Source organism: Limanda limanda, chromosome 20 (genome assembly GCF_963576545.1).
Source record: "Limanda limanda chromosome 20, fLimLim1.1, whole genome shotgun sequence".
Classification (NCBI taxonomy): Eukaryota; Metazoa; Chordata; class Actinopteri; order Pleuronectiformes; family Pleuronectidae; genus Limanda; species Limanda limanda.
Window position 1 is genome coordinate 17,976,758 of NC_083655.1, and position 21,832 is coordinate 17,998,589.

At 41.6% G+C, this 21,832-nt stretch overlaps 2 protein-coding genes and 2 non-coding genes across 5 annotated transcripts; 3 read left to right on the forward strand and 1 right to left on the reverse strand.

Moving 5' to 3' along the window:
- Positions 1–332: 332 nt before the first annotated feature.
- mtpap (mitochondrial poly(A) polymerase) lies at positions 333–12,117 on the reverse strand. The gene is made up of 9 exons (XM_061094026.1): positions 11,967–12,117; positions 10,720–10,886; positions 10,371–10,604; positions 9,971–10,195; positions 7,968–8,179; positions 6,346–6,572; positions 4,620–4,712; positions 4,429–4,502; positions 333–1,093 (listed from the first exon to the last, which is right to left on the reverse strand). The coding sequence occupies exons 1-9, from the start codon at positions 12,115–12,117 to the stop codon at positions 770–772; spliced, it is 1,707 nt and encodes a 568-aa protein (XP_060950009.1). The 3' UTR covers positions 333–769.
- Positions 12,118–13,052: 935 nt separating this feature from the next.
- Positions 13,053–21,273, forward strand: map3k8 (mitogen-activated protein kinase kinase kinase 8). 2 transcript variants are annotated; one of them, XM_061094018.1, is made up of 8 exons: positions 13,053–13,256; positions 13,891–14,253; positions 14,387–14,554; positions 15,609–15,870; positions 16,611–16,717; positions 18,209–18,361; positions 20,192–20,438; positions 20,590–21,273. In XM_061094018.1, the coding sequence occupies exons 2-8, from the start codon at positions 13,915–13,917 to the stop codon at positions 20,712–20,714; spliced, it is 1,401 nt and encodes a 466-aa protein (XP_060950001.1). In that variant the 5' UTR covers positions 13,053–13,256; positions 13,891–13,914; the 3' UTR covers positions 20,715–21,273. The 2 variants fall into 2 exon arrangements, with proteins under 2 accessions (XP_060950001.1, XP_060950002.1); XM_061094019.1 differs by lacking the exon at positions 13,053–13,256 and having other exon boundaries at positions 13,774–14,253.
- On the forward strand, positions 18,593–18,664 carry trnaa-ugc (transfer RNA alanine (anticodon UGC)). The gene has a single exon. It is a non-coding gene; the product is annotated as a tRNA-Ala (tRNA).
- On the forward strand, positions 19,028–19,099 carry trnaa-ugc (transfer RNA alanine (anticodon UGC)). Its single transcript has one exon. It is a non-coding gene; the product is annotated as a tRNA-Ala (tRNA).
- Positions 21,274–21,832: the final 559 nt, after the last annotated feature.

The following is a 21,832-nucleotide window of genomic DNA, read 5'->3' on the forward strand; positions in this document are numbered from 1 at the left end:
CTTTCTTTTTTCTTTTCCTCTTGTTTTGGTCGGAACTCAGCTGTAATCCTTCATTTTTATGAGATGACTGAGGCCAGCAAACTTGCATGAAAAACCCTGGAAGCTAAATATGTTGAGTACCAGCATTTTTCAGCAAACTGCCTGAAAGCAACAGCGAACTGTCATGACAGAAAAACACAAGTCAAGTCAATGTTCCTGCGTGTTTATGATTCTACTATTTAACTGATTTATTGTTTGTAATAAATTTAACTGATGGTTTGAGTTTAGTTTTTCATTTATCATACCTTAAATGTTTTTTTGTCAGTTTTGAGGGCCCGTAATAACCAAACACAGTGTTTTCAGTTTGGCATAAAAGCCTCATTATTTACTTCTATATATTAACATCAACAAAACAGAACACACAGTGATGTCAAGTGTAAACAGGTGCTGTTGTCAATCAGCGTCTGTTACACACTTTCATTGAAAATATCATGTGAATCTACAGTCTCCTGCATTAGCATCAGGTCGTTCTTGCATCACTTTCCTCAGTATTGTCTTGATTACAACAGAGTAGGTTAAGTCCAAAGTAGAATACAGTAACCACTCCCTGATTCGAGGTCCACCACATTATACCAGCCTTAGCAGCACCCTCCAGTGTTCATGTTGGGAACTACAGACCAGCACATATAAGCACTGCAGAGGATGCTCCTGCTGACATCAGAGGAAAACGGGGGCACTGGATGAAGGAACGATGAGAAGATGGAGCTCGTTTCTGCGATTCTCATGGAGTCTAATTTTTATTCTTTAAGGATTCTAACAAGCTCTTAATCCTGTCACTGGCCGCCTCTCGTCTCTTTCCCTTGCGACCTTTGACCCCCGCGACCTGTAAGGGCATGAGGAGTTGCACCAGTCCCCAAGGTCCCGGAGTGTTGCCCCCAGTGGGACGTCTGGGTGTGTTGTTCTCCCTCTGCTGGAGCAGCCAGGAGCTCTCCTGACACAAAGCCACGAAGCGGTCTAGTTGGGAGTTGTTGACGTTCTTGCTGACGTTCAGGGAGGTTTCGAACGGGTTCTGGATGTGCAGCGGCGTCACCTCTGGCTTGTTCTGCTCCTTACCCTGGAGAGTGAGAAGAGGGAAAATGTTGGCAGGTTGAAGCACATCTGTGAGCAGCAGCAGCAGCAGCAGCCATGAGCGCAGGCCTGTGTGCTGTATGTTACGCTCCATCTATCTAGTTGGTCATGGTTTTAGCTCTTCCCTGCTGTATCTGGGGCATCCTCTCCTCTCACGTTGGCAGAGGGAGTGCTACAGACATGGTTCTGGAAGAAGTTTTGACTAGAGTCCTGAAAAACGAGATGAACTTGAGAGGGGCAACGAATATGGCAAGACTGAGCTTGGCTGATATGAAAACCTGCTCAACACACTGAACATGCGGCTGGAGCAGATATGGTCCCTGCTTGTGTTGAGCAGTTGCCGCCGTCAAATGAACCATCAATATGTGAGTCAGAGAAAAGTCAAGAACCTTCCATGGCACTTTGCATCGTGCTGTATCCCTGCCTAGAGCCTGACAGTAATGGAGCTGAAGAAATAGAGCCACAGAGTTGGGGGTGGGGTCAGGAGGGACAGAGGATGGCAACATAAAACCATCAGTCACAGGAGTGGAGCGAACCGGAGAATTGTGGCACCGTAAAGCAGATTTATGGCTGTTACTCCGCTGGTGAAAGCCTATAGGCATTGGTCACGGCCACTGTCTACCTGCACGCTTCCTCTGCTGTGTCAAACTTGATATTAGTCTCATATATTAGGCTGCAGGGTCTCCCTTTCCCACCCACATCAATTCATTAAAGTACAGGCACTGGCAATGTCCCCCACAACTCATATACTGCATCCAAAGCACAAAAAAACTATTTATCAAGTAAATTACTTCAGGGAAATGGAATAGGTGATAAGAAGCCTATTATTCAATGATACAAATTTCTAAACATAGGTTAATGAACTATCCCATATGGCTATAGACGATAAATTAAGCCTGAATACACCCCCTGATATAACTTTGAGATGCAACAAGACTTGGAAACAGATTTCTGGCCCATTTACTTTGACCTTGTCTCAGCATTTTATTTAGAAAACTCATAGTTGAACCCTGGATGCTCTCTCGCTGCCTGAAAGAAGCATTACACAGATGCAGACAGGCAGCATCCGAATAAATATGGGTTTAAATAGAACAAACACATATGCATTTGTTTACACTAAGCATGATGGAGCTTCTAATTGGGATCTTATCTCACGGGCCCCGGGCCAGCTGTCATCCGACTGTGGGGGAAGACACAAGCCACCCGAACACAAGCCTTCATTACCAGCAGATTTCCCTGTCAAAGCTCGGCTCTGACACTGGGAGGGAAAGTTGAAAAAGGGATGAACAAGCTTTCGTTTAGTGCTGAAGTTCTCTATGAGTGTCTTTTCATTTATGGCAGTGGTACGAATATAAAATGAAATGTATTCAATGACAAGTACAAAAATGGCACAAGTGTAGGATGGCCTATTTTATGAGCAGAAGCTGGTTGATAAGGGATTGATGAGGTGGCTGATGCAGATATCAGTGATGACCCTTTTTATAACAAATATAAAAGATTCTCAAACAAGTCTTCTTCTTCTTTGGTTTTAAGAAGTGTGACCAGGTAATTTAGTGAGTGGAATCTTCACAACATAAAAATAACCTCCATGTCAGCGCAGTTGACTATAAAACTCTGGTGACGCTGATTCTAAATGATCTCAATTAAACCGTTACTACTATACTCCTGCACTGACATTTATTTTTACTTCTGGCTCGAAATACACTGGGGTGAGTCCAAAAAGCACTTTCACATAATTACCACAGTATAATGCAATACAAACACATTTGCAATGAGATAATATAAACAGCTTAATAGATGAGCCCAGTAAATGTATCCATCTAGTTTAAATTGTGAGGATGAACAGCAGCCGGAGCCCTATTGCAAAGCAGATATTTCCAGACATGGCACATGCAGCATAACATGTTGTTAAAGTGATGGCTTTTGGTCAAGTTATTATCTCCGATGGCTTTATGTAGATGTGACTTAATGTTTAAAGAAAGAGACACTCCTCTTGCATCAGGCTGCTGGTATGTGAGATAAACCAGTGAGGTTTATTGTATGAAGGAAAAAGGCTGTTTTCTGTCCTCAACAGTGATGGATCTCTATATTTACTTTGCCACTGGTCTCACAATAAAAATTTCCTTTATATAACAAATTAGCTCTAGTTTGCCTCCTTCTCTTTGACGGGTTCTCTCCTCTGTGCACATTGGTAGTTGGTGTAGTTTTTTGTAGTTCAATTTAATAGAGTGAATGATCAGATTCACACAATTACTTACACTTCCTCATAAGATAAGTGAAGTAGCCTCGTAGAACTTAACCCAAGGAACGCCACGTTATCTCTCAAACTGAGACAGTGTGGTACGGATCCATAGTCCTTCCCACAGCCGAGTCGAGTGTACTGAGATAAATTCTGACAAGGGTGTTTGAGGATGATCTGTTCTCAGGTACAGGTTGGTTTCGTTTGTCGTTTTATTACACAATGCTAATATCTGTTTGCTTGAAAAACTACAACAGAGTACATAATAAAGGCATACCTACAAAAATGTAAGACCTACTATGTGATATTTTAACCAATTAAGACTTTTTAAGGCCTAAAATTGTGAATATGAAAATGTTGACTTAAAAGAAAACATTTAAGACCCTCTGGAAACCCTGCTAATTGTCAGATGGTGCACAAACAGTAAGTGACATGATTTTAAGATATCTCGTTTATCTTGTTTAATTCCATTTTTTCACATTCTATATATATTTTTTTCATTACTGAAGCTGGAATGGAAAAAATTGGAAACTATGGTCAGGGGTGTTGGTCGGGTTATTGTTGTAGTTGCACAATATGTTTTTCCTTTTTCTTCCTGCAGCATGAGCTCAGTGTTTCCTGTATTTAACACATGTTATGGTACAAAAAAGATTGTGAGTAAGTTACAAATTTAGTACAGTACTGATTCAAAAATGAAACCTAGGTTTGTTTCATTGTTTTTCTCTGTGTTAGTTTAACCTTGAGCCCCTGCAGCCTATTTACATTGATCGATATATCTGATCTTAATCTAAACGGATTATTCAATTTAAACCTGAGTCGTGTTGGAACCGCTTCAAAGAGATTAGATCTGATCAGGCAAGATTTCCTTAGTGACAGCTGCATAAAAGTGTCTTGTGCATTTACTTTAAGAGAAACTAACATTAGACAATTAATCCGATTTAACATAAAAATTAGCTTTTCTGCAAAGAGCTTTTTTCAACTTACCTATAATATTAGTTTAACAATTGAATGACAGCATTAATTGTCATCATTGGATATTCTCTGTGGTTACATTTGACGATATAAAATTGAAAAATATCTACCTTTCTGATATTTATGGACATCTTGCTGAATGGAAAGCTGGCGTAGAAGTCAAAGAACTCACAAAGGAGCTGCTCTGAAACAAAAAAAAAGTGAGAAGTCATGTTAGCACGAGGGGTTGCGGACAGAAATGTTGTTATCCATTAAAGTGAGTTGTGGTCCCACAGCCCTGGTTCCACGCTCCCGTGCTCACCTAGTGTTGCCGTGTTGCTGTGGAGCGGGATCTTGCTGAAGTCGCTGACAAACGTGCAGTCGTTACCTTCAATCACGCTCTTGTCTGCGGGACCTTGTGGGGAGAGAGCGGGCGCACGAGTTAAATGGCTGCCTTTACACGCCTATGGCCATAAACAAGACACTGAGGGATGGTGGCGTGGGGCTGACACATAGACACAGAGGACAGGAGAGAAAGAGAGAGAGAGAGAACAGGTGCATGTAGAGGTGTGTGTATCAACAAAAGCAGAGAACATGGATCATGCACTGTTTAGCTGCTTTACGTCACCAGCCGTGCCCTTGTTACCGATCTCCTTCACCACAATAATGGTGTGTGTGTGTGTGTGTGTGTGTGTGTGTGTGTGTGTGTGTGTGTGTGTGTGTGTGTGTGTGTGTCTGTCTGTCTGTGTCTGTGTCTGTGTCTGTGTCTGTGTGTAGTGTACGCACTACACCACTAAATAGCTGCCTGTGCGCTTACACGTGTGTGTGTGTCCGGAGGAGGTGGGGTCATCCACCTTCCCAGAGCGATGGGTCTTTTATTGTCCAGTAAGCACTCTCTGTGATAGAGTCTGCGCTAAACGGGGAGCACGAGGAGGGGGAGGAGGTGATGGGGGGTGGAGGGGGAGGTAGCTGGGGGGAGGAGGTGGAGGGTCGATTGCTTTTGGAAGGCAATTATCAGGCGGCCAAGGTGACGGAGAGGAGGAGAGAGTGATGGAGGAGCTGCAGTGGACTCGCAGACCCACTGTGTGTGTTGGTTGTTAAATCATCACAGGACGCAGGACTCCCTGTTCATTACAGATGTACACATGCTCATGCTAATACAGGGCCTTTAATCACTAACGGGGTCAAAATAATAAAAAAACAACACCGGGATTGCAGGCAGAAGTAAATAAGGTTACTGCAGTCGCTCTGCAGCTACAGATGAAGGACATGTTTCTGACTTTGTGCTGCACAGTCACACCTGTAATTGACATGCTGCTGTTGTATTTTGTCATTGAGAGGTTAAAGACGCATCGAGTAAGTCCTGTAGAATCAGCCTGTATCTCAAACCAGACCTACTCTGGTTCCCAACCCACCAAGAGCAGAAAGAGGGAGCTGAGGATTGATCCTGAGATGCTTGACAGGATAGGAACACTGAGAATAAAGATTCTGCTGCACCAAATTGTTTAATTCTTTCCATGCTAGGTTTTAAAACCTAGAAACATCTCACTTTTCGGGTTAAACCTCTCATAAATGATAGAGTTGTGACAGCTTCCTTTTTAGGGGTCACAAAAAAAAAAGAGAAATCTCCAGAGATTCTCCTGCCAGCCCCCTAGTGATAACGGAAGGGGCCCATGAGAGAACCCAGCAGGAGATTCACTGCAAGCCAGTGGGTGTTTTTAATTAAGTTTTTAATTCATGGATGAAAAAAAAGTGGACAGATATTTTAGTGAGTGTGTTTATTCTGTGCAATGTGCTGCAGACTCAGATGGAAATCTGCATCTAGTGAATTTAAATCTAGTTTCATTGTTGACTGTTTGGCCATAACGGCGGCATGCTCTCTACTGAGTGCCCTTCTAGTTTAGTTTACTGATGATGGAACACGTTGGTGCACGCTGTGTGGTGTCTGGAACCTTGTGGCAACAGACCTCCACTGTGCATCTTTTAAAGATGCAGAACAGCATTAATTTGGTACAAGAACAAAATGGACAGGTGTTGCTGGGCAATACCTGCAAGTTCTCTGAGTTGGTCCAGTGTGGGGATGATTGGAGGGTTCCTCCTCTGCAGGAAGAACACCACCATGACGGTGAGGGAGAAGTTGGTGATCCAGGCGCCGGGGATGCTGCTGGTTACACCATGAGTTCTGGCCCAGCAGCGGATGGTGAACACAAGGCCGCGCACCCGCGGGTCCAGCTCTCCGTATAGGTAGAGCAGCTCTGTGCTTTTCATCGCCACCCTGTGGACAACAAATACGATTACTGCTCCTGCTGACAACTTGTGCTGCATGTTTTAATGGAAATATGAGCTTGTTTGGACCAAACACACAGGTGCAGGCCTTAATAAATGGTAAACTTCACTCTGCAGCATGATATAACATTCTGCATTTTTATGTTCTGCATTTGGGATGAACGATTGGACTGAGAATTCATTGTTGCTCAAATATGACCAATTATATAAGTCAAACAAAGAATTGCTATTGCAGGGCACTTAATTAACCAAGTAACCAACTGGACTTTAATAAGTAGACAACTATTTATTCGACAGCCAGAGCTTGTGGAAAGCAGTAACCAATACTAACTGTTGGATATGCTGCCACTCAACCTCTCTACAAATATTAAAACAATAAAAACAATAATGATAAACTTTAGTACTAGTACTTTTCTTAAAATTCCGAAGTGCTTAACATCAACAAAAAATGGGAATTAAAAGAACAATAACAAGAGAAAGGTAATCACTTCTTTATACAGGGAATAAAAGTTACAACATGAAAACATTCATAAAAACCTTCAGATAAAAAGGTTATAAGAGGAGATTTCAACGACACGAAGAATTTTGTCTGTCTGATTATAATATGTAGAAAATTCCACAGTTTGAGGAAATAAATATGAAAATATCTCATTTAAAGAAGGGCCAGTAAAATGATTTTACATCTATCAGTTGAAGGCCTGTTGTTAACACTGTTATTAAACACTCGGTGAGACCTGTGATTAAAGCTTTCAATAGATTTGAATAATATCAGCACAGTCTGACCTGACTGAATGAGAGAGTTGAAATATGAAATGCACATCTGTGTTGCAACAGAGAAACTTCGAGATGCAGAATATCAAAATATCAAGGGTCAGTGAAACTAACGTCACAGCAAAACCACCACTAGAGAGCAGCGTTCAGTTTGTTAGTCACTGACCCCGTCACAGCTGCTGCTAGTTTCCTTCCTCTCTCTCACACACACACACCACAAACAGGAAAGTGCTGTGCTTCAGAGAAACTGCGGTGGTTTTCTGTACGTTAGCAGGTGTGTGCGTGTAGCGGAAGTGAAACGCAACAAGCCCCCGTGTCCCTTCCTGTTCAGTTTCGCTGTAGCGAGCATGCAGCCATGCAGAGCTGGGTTTCTGTTTGGGGCATTAGAAACACCAAAACAAAATTCAGGACAAAGCAAAAGTATCTTCTGTGAAGCAGGAGACCTATGACCAACTCTAATTGACATTTCGACTCGGGACTGTTCAGCTGCATGAAACTGACCTGTTGGTTACTAAAACCTTGCAACACCAGAGCCACGTAAACAAATCTTTCATTCTGTGTCGATGTGGTGATGAGGGGATTCAGTCTTAATTTGTCTGTTCAGGGGGAATACCTGTTGTTGGCTGTAAGGTCGCACTGAAAGCCAGAGGGCTGGTGGGCGAAACGGACCAGGGGGCACCTGGCGTTGAGAATCTTCTGCACCCCGACACATCCCGGCCCAAACTGGTCCACACACTCCCCGATGACGGAGAGGATGCTCTGTGTGACAGCCCGCTCCGAGCTGGCCCTCTTCATCTGATACTCCAGGAATAGACCGGATTTGGGCTAAAAAGAGAGAGTTTAGAGATATTGAATGTCGCTTGATCACTCCCTTCTTTTTACCTGGTTTCACACCAATGCACAAATAAATGTAAGATTGCAGATTGCTTAAAGACATCAAGGTGTTAAACATCCTAGCTCCGAAAAATACATCTCAGAAAACTGATCACAAAACCTTCCTCTTTTTAAAAGAATCTAGGATGTTTGATATGCCTTTACTTTAATGATTTGCATACTGTGTTTATTTGTTTTGGTCATTTTTATCGCTTTATACCTTATGTGGCCTTTGTCCTTTTAGTCAACTGCATTGTCTGGTTTTCTTTGTAATATGGTTAAGAAAAGCACTATTTTAATCATGATTTTTTATTGTTATGGCTATTGATATTGTAAGTAAATATTATCAAGGCGCTGGCCTGACCATCAGGAGCAATGTGTTGATTCAGTGTCTTTCGGAGTGCCTGAGAAACTGAACACTGAGTAAATGATTAACTGTTTCTGCTCCACATGAGATGATAAAACACTCAACTACAAAGAGTCAGATGCAATATGATGACAATCCCTGACTATCACTTGCATGTTTTTCAGGCTACAGAGTGTATTATTGTGGTAATTATTCACTTCAACTCCTCTCTGCAGCATTGATAAGTAGTACACAAACATTTTATATGTGGTTCTTTCATTGCGTATTATACAGCAGCTTCCATCTTTATCTGCTCACACCTACATTATACTGTTTACCATTTATTGAATCTATATACAATGATATGAACTGCATGTCAGCGTATATTCAAACATACATATGTATTGACGCTGCAGATGATAATGTAAAAAAATGTCTTGTTCATTCAACAAGTCGACTCAGTTTTTGCAATACCCTTTAACAGGTCCTGCTACTCGTCAATCAATAGGTTCCTACTGATTCTGAACTCTGCTAAGAAGGAAAAAAACAGACATCACACAGGTTCTGGCCTCATTACACTGGCTCCCTGCTGCTTGTAGAATTGATCTAAGGCCTGTTTATTGGTTTATGAAACTTTAAATGTCTCAGGTCCGGCCAATTTAACTCAACTTTAAAATCCACATATTCCTGCACGAGCCCTTAAATACCCAGCTGCTCCTTTCAACACTGTGCTTATTAAAATACAGGAGACACAGCTTCTTTTTTTTTTATGCATATATACTGTGGCACAGCCTACGAGCACACATCGAACCGTGTTATACTTAATTCTTTTTATCAAGATTCTTGACTTAATCCTGGATTTTGTAAGGGTATTTATCCTGTAATTACATGTGAAGCCCTTTGAATTACTTCTACCATATGAATTGGGCTTTTGTATTGAACTTGTTATATCAAGCATTTGACCATGCACCTATTTCTTCTTCACAAGAAGTTTTCAAGATAATAAACTCTCTTCTCAGTGTTTCCCACTAACTATTTAAACTGTGTTAGAGAGCCATATTCTAATTTGTTCCGCAGTTCTTCTTATAATAACATAAGACATCTCTAACTTGGTGTTTTGCTGCATTGGATAGCTGTGGGAAACGCTCCTTCTTTTTTTGTGTCACCTTAATAACAAGTAGGAAATAACCGGGATTAAGGACCACAACTTAAGTGACAATGATTTGATTTTCTTTTGCAAGTTCTTCATGAAATATTAAATCTTATCCACATTCCATTTTTTTGATACCTTCAAATCATTTTGCTCTGCTAAAATAATAAATTTAACCATATCCACTCAGAAATATATCTAATTTAGTCTCACAACACTAACACACCGCCCCAAATGCCATTATTACCATCTTTACGTTCCTTCCACTGATGCCATCCAGGTCCAGAAACATGTCCAGGTCACAGCCCAGCTTTCCGAAGCCGTTCACCGACGAGCCAAATGGTTTTATGGTGCATTCTGGGAAATAAGCGGCAGCGATGTCATTGAGCAGAGAGCAGACGAGGAAACGCAGCCTGATGTTCTCCTCCGTTAGTTGGTAAGATTCTGTCAGGTGGGTTATCTGATGGTCTATCTGAGGGAAAATAAGCAGAAAGCCCAGGGTTCACACCATCTTTGAGGTATTATCTTGTGTTTTACTGATTAATTGATCTATTTATATGGATTTCACACGTATACTTAATTAAATCCAAGTTGCTGGACTAGTCCCTTAATCTTAAGTGTAAGTCTGGGTATGGTACTGCACTTACACTCTCGTCTCTGGACAGTCTCTGCATGAGCTCACTGATGGGAGGGGTGGTTTGTGGATGTCTATGTTGTCCTGCCTGCTGGTTTGATGAGTCCACAGAGTTGTGGTTCCTCAGTGACAATAGTCTGGATTTAAAAGGCACCATGGACTCATGGCTGACAGCGGGGATGGTGGCACCTTCAAGTAATGAGGCAACACTTTCCTGGCTGGAAAACTCCACCACAGCATACACGCCCTGGAGAATAACAGCAATAGTAGTGAATATAAAAATCCCAGTATAGCTGTAAAAGGTTTTGTGTGTGGACCATAAATGTTAGGAAAGACTCAGGTGGGTTTGGTTGGTCACTTACGTAGCTTTCATAGAAGAAGTGTTTCTTGATGTCGCCATGTTTGGATAAATCCTTGAGAAACTTCTTCTCATTGGTTCTGGAGTGGCAGCTGATGAGAACAGATCTCTCGGCTTGTTCTTGTCTCTCTGCCTGGACGACATAGAGCGACTTGGATCCATCTTTCACATCTAATGACAAGGAGCAAAATATTCAACAACTCCATGAATAACTTAATTTCTCCCTTTGATGGAGACTTTTATTTACTGGGTCATTCACTGTCAAATCATCACTTAGCGTTGACTGGTTAATAAATAAAGCAGATCTGACGAGCGTTGTTTGCTGTAAAACCAGTGGCTCATAGCATCCAATAGATTGAAGTATTTCCAATTATACGATAGGCCCCTTTTTCTGCAATAATCATTAATAATGCAGTTATTCTTTATGTACGGGATAGCAGGCTGTTTAGATGAATATGGAGTAAGAAGTGCTTTATAACCGTATGAGAAAAAAATTCTCTGTGACCTATATTAAAGTAGATATGACCCATGTCACCACATAAATTTAACTTGGTCAGTTCATATTTCCCTTAATTAAGATCCGAGACCCCTAATATTTCAGTTCCCTAGATTTCTCATGTAACCAAATCAACATGAAATGTCTAATATCTGTGACAGTGAAAACAAAAGTCTGATGATTTAACATGGAATGCAGCTACTATACTTGTTCTCCTCCCTGTGTGGTTAGTACAAGCTGCTGTTGACTCACAGACAGCAACTTTGCCATACTTTCGACATTTACGATTTTCATCAGCCCCTAAATCTAACACCAAACTTCTAAGGAAAACAGAGACACAGAATTACAGCGTGTGGCACAGTCATCAGTCTAATACAGGTCACAATTCACACACAATAGTTCCATGTGTGACATCGTTCAGTCTTGTGAACTTTTACAAGCAATGCTTCAAATCGGCATATGTGTCATCCACATAACAGCCTCTGATAAAGTAAAATCTTGAATGACAGAAACTCTGGAGAAGATTTAACAGGACTGACAGACTCCTTGGTGGAAAAAATCAACACCGAAGTTTGCCGAGACCTTCAAGATGTCTCAAGGTTTTCATTGGCTATCAAACAAGTTGCACATTGTGAAAGACAGATACTGTAACTCAGAAAACTAGATTTCTGGATGGGGTTTGGAATGAAAGTCACATCACAGGAGGCGTGTGCGTACGAGGACTACCCCGGAGGAGACCAGCTTCGTGTACTGACCACTTCGGTCCCTTCGAGCCGCCTCCGCCCGCGCAGCCACAGCATCAGATCCGATACTTCTGTGGAGAAACGTGTCGAGTCTCTGTAGACACTTCCCGAGGCTGCCCCGTCCCCTCATATGTAACCTGCACACCGCATAGGAGGACGCCATTACTGGAAGGGAGAAGCTCCAAGGCGCATGCGCGAGGTTCGGAACTACGGCAGCTGAGAGGTGCCACTTTGGATCGAACTCGACAATGAAATAATTAGAACAAGAATATTGTGAAGGCAGATTTAGCATTCACACTAATGAATGATTAATTCACTTCATTTTAAAAACCTCTTTTGACTCAGCATATGTCTGTTTATGTCCCACGTGTCTTATGTGTACTGTTGTACTGATGTAGCCTACAAGTCACAACAACAAATCCCAAAATGCAACAAATCCCAAAACACAAAAGAAAATAGTACAAAAACAAATTACAGAAAAAAAAGACCAATTACAAAACAATGATCAAATTATAAAAACACAACGACAAATTACAGAACACTAAAGACCAATCACACAACAATGCTCAAATTACAACACGCAATGACAAATCACAAAAGACAATTACAAATAAAAAAAAAACCTACAGGAAATCAACACAACACATGTAAAACACAAAAAAAATCCCAAAACATAACGACAAATCACCCATCACAACAACTCATTACTGATTGGATGGTCTCACAGTGTTCTGTGATTTGTTGCGTTTTCTTTCTTGCATTTATATTTTGTGATTTGCTGTTGTGTTGTGATTTCTCATTTGACATTGTGTTTTCTCATTTCTTGTTTTGTTTTTTGATTTGTTGACGTGGATTCTTATTTGTCATAGTGTTTATTGATTTCTTAGATCTTTCTGATCTGCACTTCAGGGGTTACATAGAAATATGTTTAGTGGTTACTGACTTATAATGTGTATTAGTGTTACTTATGTGTTAAACAAACTGTTCAGCAGGAAAGAAAATTCCCACAATTCCATGGAAGGCGGAGCCCTGAGTTTCAACCTTCGAGACATATGAGATTTGTTTTTCATCTGACTGAACAGACGAAAACGACTGAGTGGGAAAACGAAAGCTACAGAGTGAAGCTCTGGCACCTGACATACAGGCTGCTCCTCCACCCACACGCTCACGACAACACTTCCTGTGTTTACTTCCCTCTGAGCACAGTCAACCTCTCTCTCTCTCTCAGTCAGTGCCGGACACTACATATGCTCAGTGAAGAGACGACACTCCTGTTGTGCTTCTGATTCAAAGATAAAATTGGTAAGTACTTTTTGTTTCCACTGTTTCTTTTAAATAAGCAGTTTTATGTGTTGAATATAAAAAATACAGGCTAGATATGTTAAAGATTGGTTGTAGTATTTGTGCATATTTCTGTCAGCGTTGTTTTCAAGAAGGTTTTCTCAGATTCTGACAGAGAAATCAAACACAGTTGCTCAATTGTTCATTTTTAACATAGGGTTTGGTTGCAAGAGAACTATTGTGAATGAAACAAGTATTTGGCAGCTGTTTGTGATTTGCATGAAGCTATTTGTTTAACAAGCTAGATCCCAATTCATAGATTAATAAAGGTCAGTAATTATTTATTTGCAAATAAATTATCAACATAGTTGGTGTTTTAGAGACGTTAAACAGGGCCAATCTGTCCCGAGGGGCTTCCCAGCTTTACTGTGAAACTCCCTTCATCTGCTGGGAAAAAAGTCCTGTAAGCCCCTCCCAGCTGCATGTTCAGCCAGCTAAAGCACAGCTTCACTGCTGCAGTGTGTCACTATGCAGCCTGCCTCCACATGAACTTTTCAAAGTCCTCAACTGACTTATTACAATGGGACTTGCAAGTCTGAATCAAACCAACAAAAACACGTGGTCTATACACTGATCCCCTGATGTTTTCTCTTAGATCAAGCAGAAGTCAAGCATCAAGATGGATTACAAATACGATGATGGGATTGAACTGTTGTTGGCTCACATGAATATCGAGGACATCATCAATGCTGCAGAGACTCTGTATCAGATCAAGGAGGAGGAAGCCGAAGAGGACGGAGGCTTGTTGTTCGAGGAGGAAAGTCTGTCCCAGGAGGAGATGGACGACAATGAGGAGGCAGGGCACTCGAGGAGTGGGCATAAGGATTATACTGATGGGGATGTTGGTGTTCGCTACGGGACGATGGCTGACCTCTTGTCCTTTGTCAACCTGTTGTCCAACATGCAGCCAGCAGCCCTGCAGCAACTGCCTCAGGAAATGGGAGTCCTGCTGAATAAGGTGAGAAATTGCTTATCTCTTTTAATGGTGATTCTACAACACTGAATGTGTGTTAGACATTTGGTCTATCACTATGTTTGTGTTTTGATATGATCATTTCTTTGTATTCATTCAATAAGTGACTTCATTGCAGGACATGGCTATAAAAAAAGGCCGCTACCAGGTCAACATGGACGTGCTCCTGTTTCCATGGAAATTGACCTACAAGAATCATGGTTCGGGCCTCGTGCCCAAGGGCTCATTTGGGAAAGTCCACTTGGCCCAGGACACTGTCACCAGGAAGAGAATGGCTTGCAAACTGGTGAGTGCTACTGAGCAATGACTGGAATTTTGTCTCACGCGGACTTCTCAAAACTCCGGTACAGGGTGCCAACATATTTCACCTGCTAAGTACTGGGTGTTCTCATAGCAACTAATCCTGTGTTTGTACAATGACTCCTGATGTCAGCGTGACATTTGGTCTCTTTTCTCTCGAAGTAAAAGAGGAAGAGAGCTCTTAAAAGAACCCTGTTTGTTGTAACAAATGGCCAGAGATGAATGCAAGACAGGGAACTCAACAGTTACTCCCAAGAGCTCCCCCGGAGTTCAAATAAAATGTGTTTACTTATTTGCCCTCATATGGAAAGTAGTCTCTTTCCTGGTGTGGTGCAATCATTCGACTATGTTGACTCAGTACATAGTACACACTGTTACCAGAGGACTTACTGGCACTAGCTGTGTGATGGAGTTAAAATAGATTTCCTGTATATCAGAGGAAAACATAACAGCATTTTCAGTTCATCATCAGTGTCAAATGTGTTCATCGTAACAAAAACGCTTTTTAATATTTGGAAATTTTGAAACAGCATATTTGCTTCCTTGCCAAGAGTTGGATGAGTGAGAGTCTAGCCTGACTGTCCAAAATAAATCAAATTGTATCAGTATCCCCTAAAACAACAAATTGTTATTTTTACATTTCTGTTTGTGTATGTAAAGAACAGATCAGCTATAATATTGTTTATTTAGCCATTAGCCAGATTGTTTTTTAATCTTTGGATGGAACCATGCCCCCTACTTTCATCGTTTATGCTGAGCTAACCATGCCCTTGCCTTATTTTCATCAATACCCCTCTCATGTCTGTATGCAAAAACACAGAGATAGCCAGAGGCCTCTAGTATAGCTTAGCTCAAAGATGTGAAATGGGGAATGGAAAAATAAGTAAAACGAACCAAGTAGATATGACAGTGGTAATCTTTGCTGATCTGAACAGGGAAGCAATAAGCGTTTCCCTGAATGAGGAACTATTGCTTTAAACAGAACCACACTGACACCTTGTAATGAGAAATGTATTCACAGCTCATCTTCTTCCATGCAGATCCCCATGGAGAACTTCAAAGCAGCCGACGTGGAGTTCCAGGCCCGGTTCCGACACGAGAACATTGCTGAGTTCTATGGTGCTCTGTTCTGGGACCAGAGCGTCCACCTCTTCATGGAGGCCGGTGAAGGCGGCTCAGTGCTGGAAAAGCTGGACAGCTGTGGGCCCATGAGGGAGTTCGAGATCATCTGGGTGACCAAGCAAGTCCTGCGCGGCCTGGAGTACCTGCACTCTCATAATGTCATCCACCATGACATCAAACGTAAGCGCAAGAGATAAAAGTTTCAGGTTGATTCAGTGTAGACGCCACAAACCCCCAAAAAACCTCAGCTATCACATACTGACGATCTTACACACTGACTAACAGAGAATATTACACGTTTCCTTTGACTAAGGCTGTTAAAGTAAATGTTCAAGGGGAGCCAGGTCAGACTGACAAGAAAGTGCATGAGTTGATGACTGAGATTACTAGAAGACAGAGGGGTAGTTAGAGTAGGTGGGGCTAAGCTGGAGGTTTGATACGAGGTGGTTGGACCTCAGAGGCGCTGCAGGGATCAAAGCATTCTCCACAGCCATCTGTCAGCCTTGTGTCTTCCAGGCTGTTTGCTGTCTGGAAATTCCAGCTTGCTTTTCGCTCTTGGTCAGGGTTAAATGCAGGGTCTAGAGGAGCAAGTGACTGACGACAACAGCAAACAGGGCCTGTGATGTGGTGCTGTGGTTCTTAACGTTTCCTGCCTGCGGGGAAAAGTTGTAATAAAGCCTCAGTGAGGGTTTCAAGCACAAGGATGAGCCTTTTCATGCAAAGATATGTGTCTGATTGCGAAAAGACGGCAACTTTACTTGACCTTCTTTTGGAATGCTTCAACGAACGTTTACAAGAAGTCACCTATGAATGTGTATTACCTCACATACCAATCTGCATAGCAAAGCATTAACACTGAAAATACTGTACACCCCAGCTCTGCACAAGCTCCACAACTTATCTCATTTCTTTTTCTACAGCCAGTAACATTGTGCTGATGTCAGACAAGGCAGTGCTTGTGGACTTTGGCCTGACGGTGCAGATGACAGAAGATATTTACATTCCCAGAGACCTGAGGGGAACAGAGGTGAGACTGTGAGCCAGAGCTTTAATGGAGTCCCTCAGGCTGCAAGTGCGAGCCTGTAATGACAAGATGAACTGCTAGCTCCAATCGATACTTGTTTTTCTACTTTTAAATGTATGTGTGTTTGTGTGTGTGTTCACCACAAAGTCTTGTCTCATGACTCAGGCCAGACTTCCCTTGGGATTTTGACAAATTAGTATCAAAACTTGTCATCACTTCTCTTTCTCTCTGTCTTTTCCAAGTGATTAAAATAAATTCAGTGATTGGCAGAGCAGCAGAGTCAGTGCACTCATTGACCTTGACTGGTGCTAATAGTAGCGTGCTTATGCATGGCATTCTCAGTGCAGATGTTTTCATCGGCAGCGCTTGGGAAAGTTGAAGTTAATCCAATAGATTCCTCATGAGACTTATCTCACATCACATATCTTCCCATGTTTTGACCTGTTTGTATGTCAGTCAATATTACTATTTTTTTTACATTTACCTTGGGCCTCTCATGGCTTGGCCTGTGGAAAGTCCCAGGGCAGACACCCAGCAGTAATAAGAAGAGAGACACAGCTACTACACTGGGCTGCTCAGGCTGACATTAACGTGGGAGAGCAGGCTGGAATTTCCAACAGCAAGAGAGAGAGAGAGAGAGGGAGGGAGAGAGAGCTTAACTCTGGTAGCATGTTTACTTTTCCCACTCCAAAGGCCACCACACTCCTGCATTAAGGCTCCATTATGCTTCTACGTATCCGTGTCGCTGAGAGGGACGTACGGATACCACGGACTCTTTTTGATTTATGCTTTTCCGACGACCATCCGTCTGAAAACAATTCACCGCCAAACAGTAGGTGGCGCAACGGAAGACGAGCTCAGAGAAGCCTACCCCATTTCTGGGAAGAAGTGTGTTTATTTACCTCTGTCGGCTTGCCTCCCACACACTGAACGCACTCGTAGACGGGTTGTACAGGTGCTCGTACCTCCGGACCTCCTCCACTAGACGCTCTTCAATGTTGCTATCCATATTCGTATCGTAGTTGTGTTTGGATTTTAACGTGGCGTCTTATGATATACGGAAGAAAACCGGAAGTTTGAGGTCCGGAAATTTGAAATACGAAAATGACGTCGTACGGAAATGACGTTGTTAGCGGACCAATAACAGCCAAGGCCTGTCCGTAGGCTATCCGAAATATCCACGGATAGTTAGAAAAATCAGAGGTGCACGAACAGCTCTCCGAGGCGCTCGGAGAGGGCGTTCCACGGCGGAGAGGGCGGTCCTATCTGTCCGTATCCGTAAAAACGGAGTAGCATACATCGGCCTTTACCCTTACCTTGACACTCAAAGCGAGGGTCAAAGGGTCACTGTTTTGTTGCCACAGAAAATAAATGTATTAAAGAGGCTGTTTTCTATTTGTTATATTGGGAAACTAATAAGAACACTTTTTCTTGCAATTGTGCTCCACGTTCCATTATATCTAATTCATGTTTTGTTATCCTTCTACCATTTAGATGTATATGAGTCCAGAGGTGGTTCTGTGTCGAGGACATGACACCAAGACAGACATCTACAGCCTGGGCACCACTATCATCCACATGCAGACTGGCAGCCCCCCCTGGGTTTGCAGATACCCACGCACTGCCTACCCCTCGTACCTCTACATTGTGAGTACTGAGCATGACCTGAACATAATTTTATTTGCAGCCTTAGATTTTAACGTGCACAGTATTCATGGTCCGGCTGATGGTGGTAGAGTGGTAAGCCTTCCAAGCAGGTGACCCAGGTTCAATTCCTGGATTTCGCAGTAATGTTTTGAATCTTAAACCACGCCACCTTTCCAACTGTGTTCAGCCTTTCGATAGACTATTACTCTAAAGTAAACTAAGTGTCATGTAGGGGATGTAGCTCAGTGGTAGAGCGCATGCGTTGCATGTATGAGGCCCTGGGTTCAATCCCCGGCATCTCCAGGTCATTTTATCAGAGGAGATTTAATGGATCCAACGTAGAGATCTAACTCATTCCCGCTGAAGTAGTACAAATTAAGAATTTGACAATGTACATAAGTGGCAGCTTCAACAATACTATATGCAAAACCAACTCTAGTACAGTTACTAGAGCTTCAAAAACCACAATTTGCCATTTTGTATAGCAAATTATCTAAATACACTGTCCGACAGTATTCATGATCCGGGTGATGGTGGTAGAGTGGTAAGCCTTCTAAGCAGTTGACCCAAGTTCAATTCCTGGCTTTCGCAACAACATTTTGAATCATACACCACGCTTCAGCCTTTTCATTTAGTTTCAGTATAAAGTATATATGGGAATAATAAGGGGATGTAGCTCAGTGGTAGAGCGCATGCTTTGCATGTATGAGGCCCCGGGTTCAATCCCCGGCATCTCCAGGTTATTTTGTCAGAGGAGATTTAATGGATCTATCGTAGCAATCAAACTCAATACAACTACAGTAGTACGTTAAGAATTTAACAATGTACATAAGAGGAAGCTTCCACAATACTATATGAAAAACCAACTCGATTACACTTACTAGAACTTCAAAAACCACAAATTGCCACTTTGTATTGCAAATTATCTAAATACACTGTTGGACACATTTAAACAGTCATATCGATTACCTGCAGACGTGTGCCAACATATTTAATGTTCAGTAAATGTGAGCACTATCTCACTTCAATTAATCAAATAACTTTTGAAATAGGAAAATACCTCACCTAATTACATTTTAATATTATAAATAATTGTAAAATAATTATTCAGGCCTTGCATAACCAAGGCTGTGTTTTGAAGTGAAAAAGGATTTGTCTCAAGAGATTATTCAACAGTAGAAGCACATGACAACAATTCTAAACAATTTTTATTTTTCATTTTCTGTTGACATCTTTCCGACACCACCCTCCAGCCAATCTGCTCAGCTTTCAGCCATTTAAAAAAGTTTTCTTTGCAATGAGCACTAACCAGAGAGCTATATAAAAACTCAATATTACACTGTAGATGCTACAAGAGTGACACTATATTTAATCTTGCTGGTTTTCACACTTTTCCTTGACCTTATTTCAGGTCTTCCACAGTCTACATTAACATGGGATTTAAAAAAAAAGGCTGAACATGACCGGTCACAGTGAGTGACTAAGGTTCCTCAAAGTCAGTGGCTACTTCTCTATCTTTTAAAGGTTTTCCGTTACATGGGCACATTGTTTTCAAGAAGTACCATTTCTGTTTTTGATCTTTATCAGCTCTTTTCATTTCGACACTTACTCACTTCCCCACCGTCATGGAGCAGTAATGTGACATGGTTAAGTCACACCTACAGCCGGAGATGTGCAATTTTTTTTGTTTTACCACTAACTTGGTTTAAAAAAAGGAATTAGTTCACAGTTGTATTTTGGTCATTTGGAGGCCTTCACTGTGATATTTGTTTATTTGTTCTTTCATGCTGCAGTCTTCTAATGCCAATTGTGCCTCTTTTGTCTCCATAGATCCACAAGCAGGCACCCCCTATGGAGGACATAGCAGAGGACTGCAGCCTGGCCATGCGCTCCTTCCTGCAGCGAGCCTTGGAAAGGAATCCCACTCTGCGGAGCTCGGCATCTGAGCTGCTGAAGGACGAGGCCATCAACCCACCCAGAGAGGATCAGCCACGCTGCTGGAGCCTTGACTCCGCGCTGGAGGAGGTCACCCACACCATGCTACGACAACAGAGCCAGCAACATGACACCACACAGGGTAAGGAGCTGCTGATCTCAACATGTTTGCAGTCTGTGATGGATACACTGTCACCAGCAACAACAGACTATACACTTGTTTGCAAACATGAATACTTAGCAATAAATATGCTAACACTACTTATAATATACATCTTTTTTTTCTTCTGCAGAATTATCTCTGTACTCTGAGGACTCTGGCCACATGAGAAGAAAGGGCTCCTTGTACATTGATCTGGGGGCCTTGTCGGGCTACTGTAAACTAGTGGCAGGGCCTCCCACATCAGAATACGGCTAACACATTACTACTACTCAGCACAGCCTTGATTAAAAAAACGTAGTGATAATTAGCTTTTTGCCTGCTAATAGATAGTCTGACTCACTCTTCACTGTTGAGAAATTATGGAATAGTTCAGACAGGAGGTCAGCTGGAATGAAATGTTTACAAGAGTCAAGATGATTCTAATTAATGGAACCAGCTCACTCTGAAATAAACTACACTGCAGGACAGTGGAAACCTATTTTATCAGATGGATTGTAAATAATTTCCTGGTCTACCTTATGGGACGTATGCATGTGCTTTATTTCAGTGTAGTAATTAACACAGTAATAAATTAAATATATGCAGTTTTTTTCATGATGGTGAAATTGTAAGATAACTGTTAAAAAAACGTGTGCACTAGGCAAACATGCATGACATTTAGTTCTTTATGAACCTTTTCTTGTTTATTCCTGTGGAATATTTATAGTATCATCTTGCTATGCAAATGCATGTGCTATCAGATTTGTGTTTTTGAAATTGCTCAAAATTTGAAAATGTGTCAATCAGTATGCAATAAAAGAACAATAAAATGAAATTCCATCATTGTCTGTGATGTTTCACTTCTGCGTCAGAATTATAATAGATGATTCAGAATGGATTTGCTGTAGGGGAGATTTATACTGTATGTAATTGAAATATTTTTTATAACAGTATGATTAACCTGGTGTGAGTACCTCCACTTTCATCTGACTAACACACTGTCCTGACTATCGCATGTAAAATGTCTTTACCAAGCTGAAGTATGTAAATTACACATTGGACATGTACACCAGTTTAAATAAAGATGTTTTGATTATCACTTCCCACTGTTTAACCAGTAGGTAGACATCCAAATAAGACCATTAATGTCACCTAACAAGGGACTTTTGGCCAACCTGACTTCAAATCAATATCACGATTATTTTATTTGGATCGGATTAGATACTCATTTGCAAAAGTATCGATACCAAAAGTGCGTATTCGCCTTCTCCAGTTTACAAGTTGACAATAATTGATCTAACATTAGTTTACAGTGACAATTAGAACATTTTCTTCTACTAATTATCCACAAATACAACTATGTGTTGTTTAACACCAGTATGTTCAAAATTACC

Bases quoted from the DNA above. Each gene is read 5' to 3' on its own strand.
- mtpap (XM_061094026.1), bottom strand. From the start codon at position 12,117: ATGGCGTCCTCCTATGCGGTGTGCAGGTTACATATGAGGGGACGGGGC. The intron at 10,605-10,719 runs GTAAGTGACCAA...GTTATTCTCCAG, and splicing joins ACTTCTTCTATGAAAGCTAC to GGCGTGTATGCTGTGGTGGA. The intron at 1,094-4,428 runs GTAGATATTTTT...CTCACTCTCCAG, and splicing joins TGTCCATAAATATCAGAAAG to GGTAAGGAGCAGAACAAGCC.
- map3k8 (XM_061094018.1), top strand. From the start codon at position 13,915: ATGGATTACAAATACGATGATGGGATTGAACTGTTGTTGGCTCACATG. The intron at 14,254-14,386 runs GTGAGAAATTGC...ACTTCATTGCAG, and splicing joins TGGGAGTCCTGCTGAATAAG to GACATGGCTATAAAAAAAGG. The intron at 14,555-15,608 runs GTGAGTGCTACT...TCTTCCATGCAG, and splicing joins AGAGAATGGCTTGCAAACTG to ATCCCCATGGAGAACTTCAA.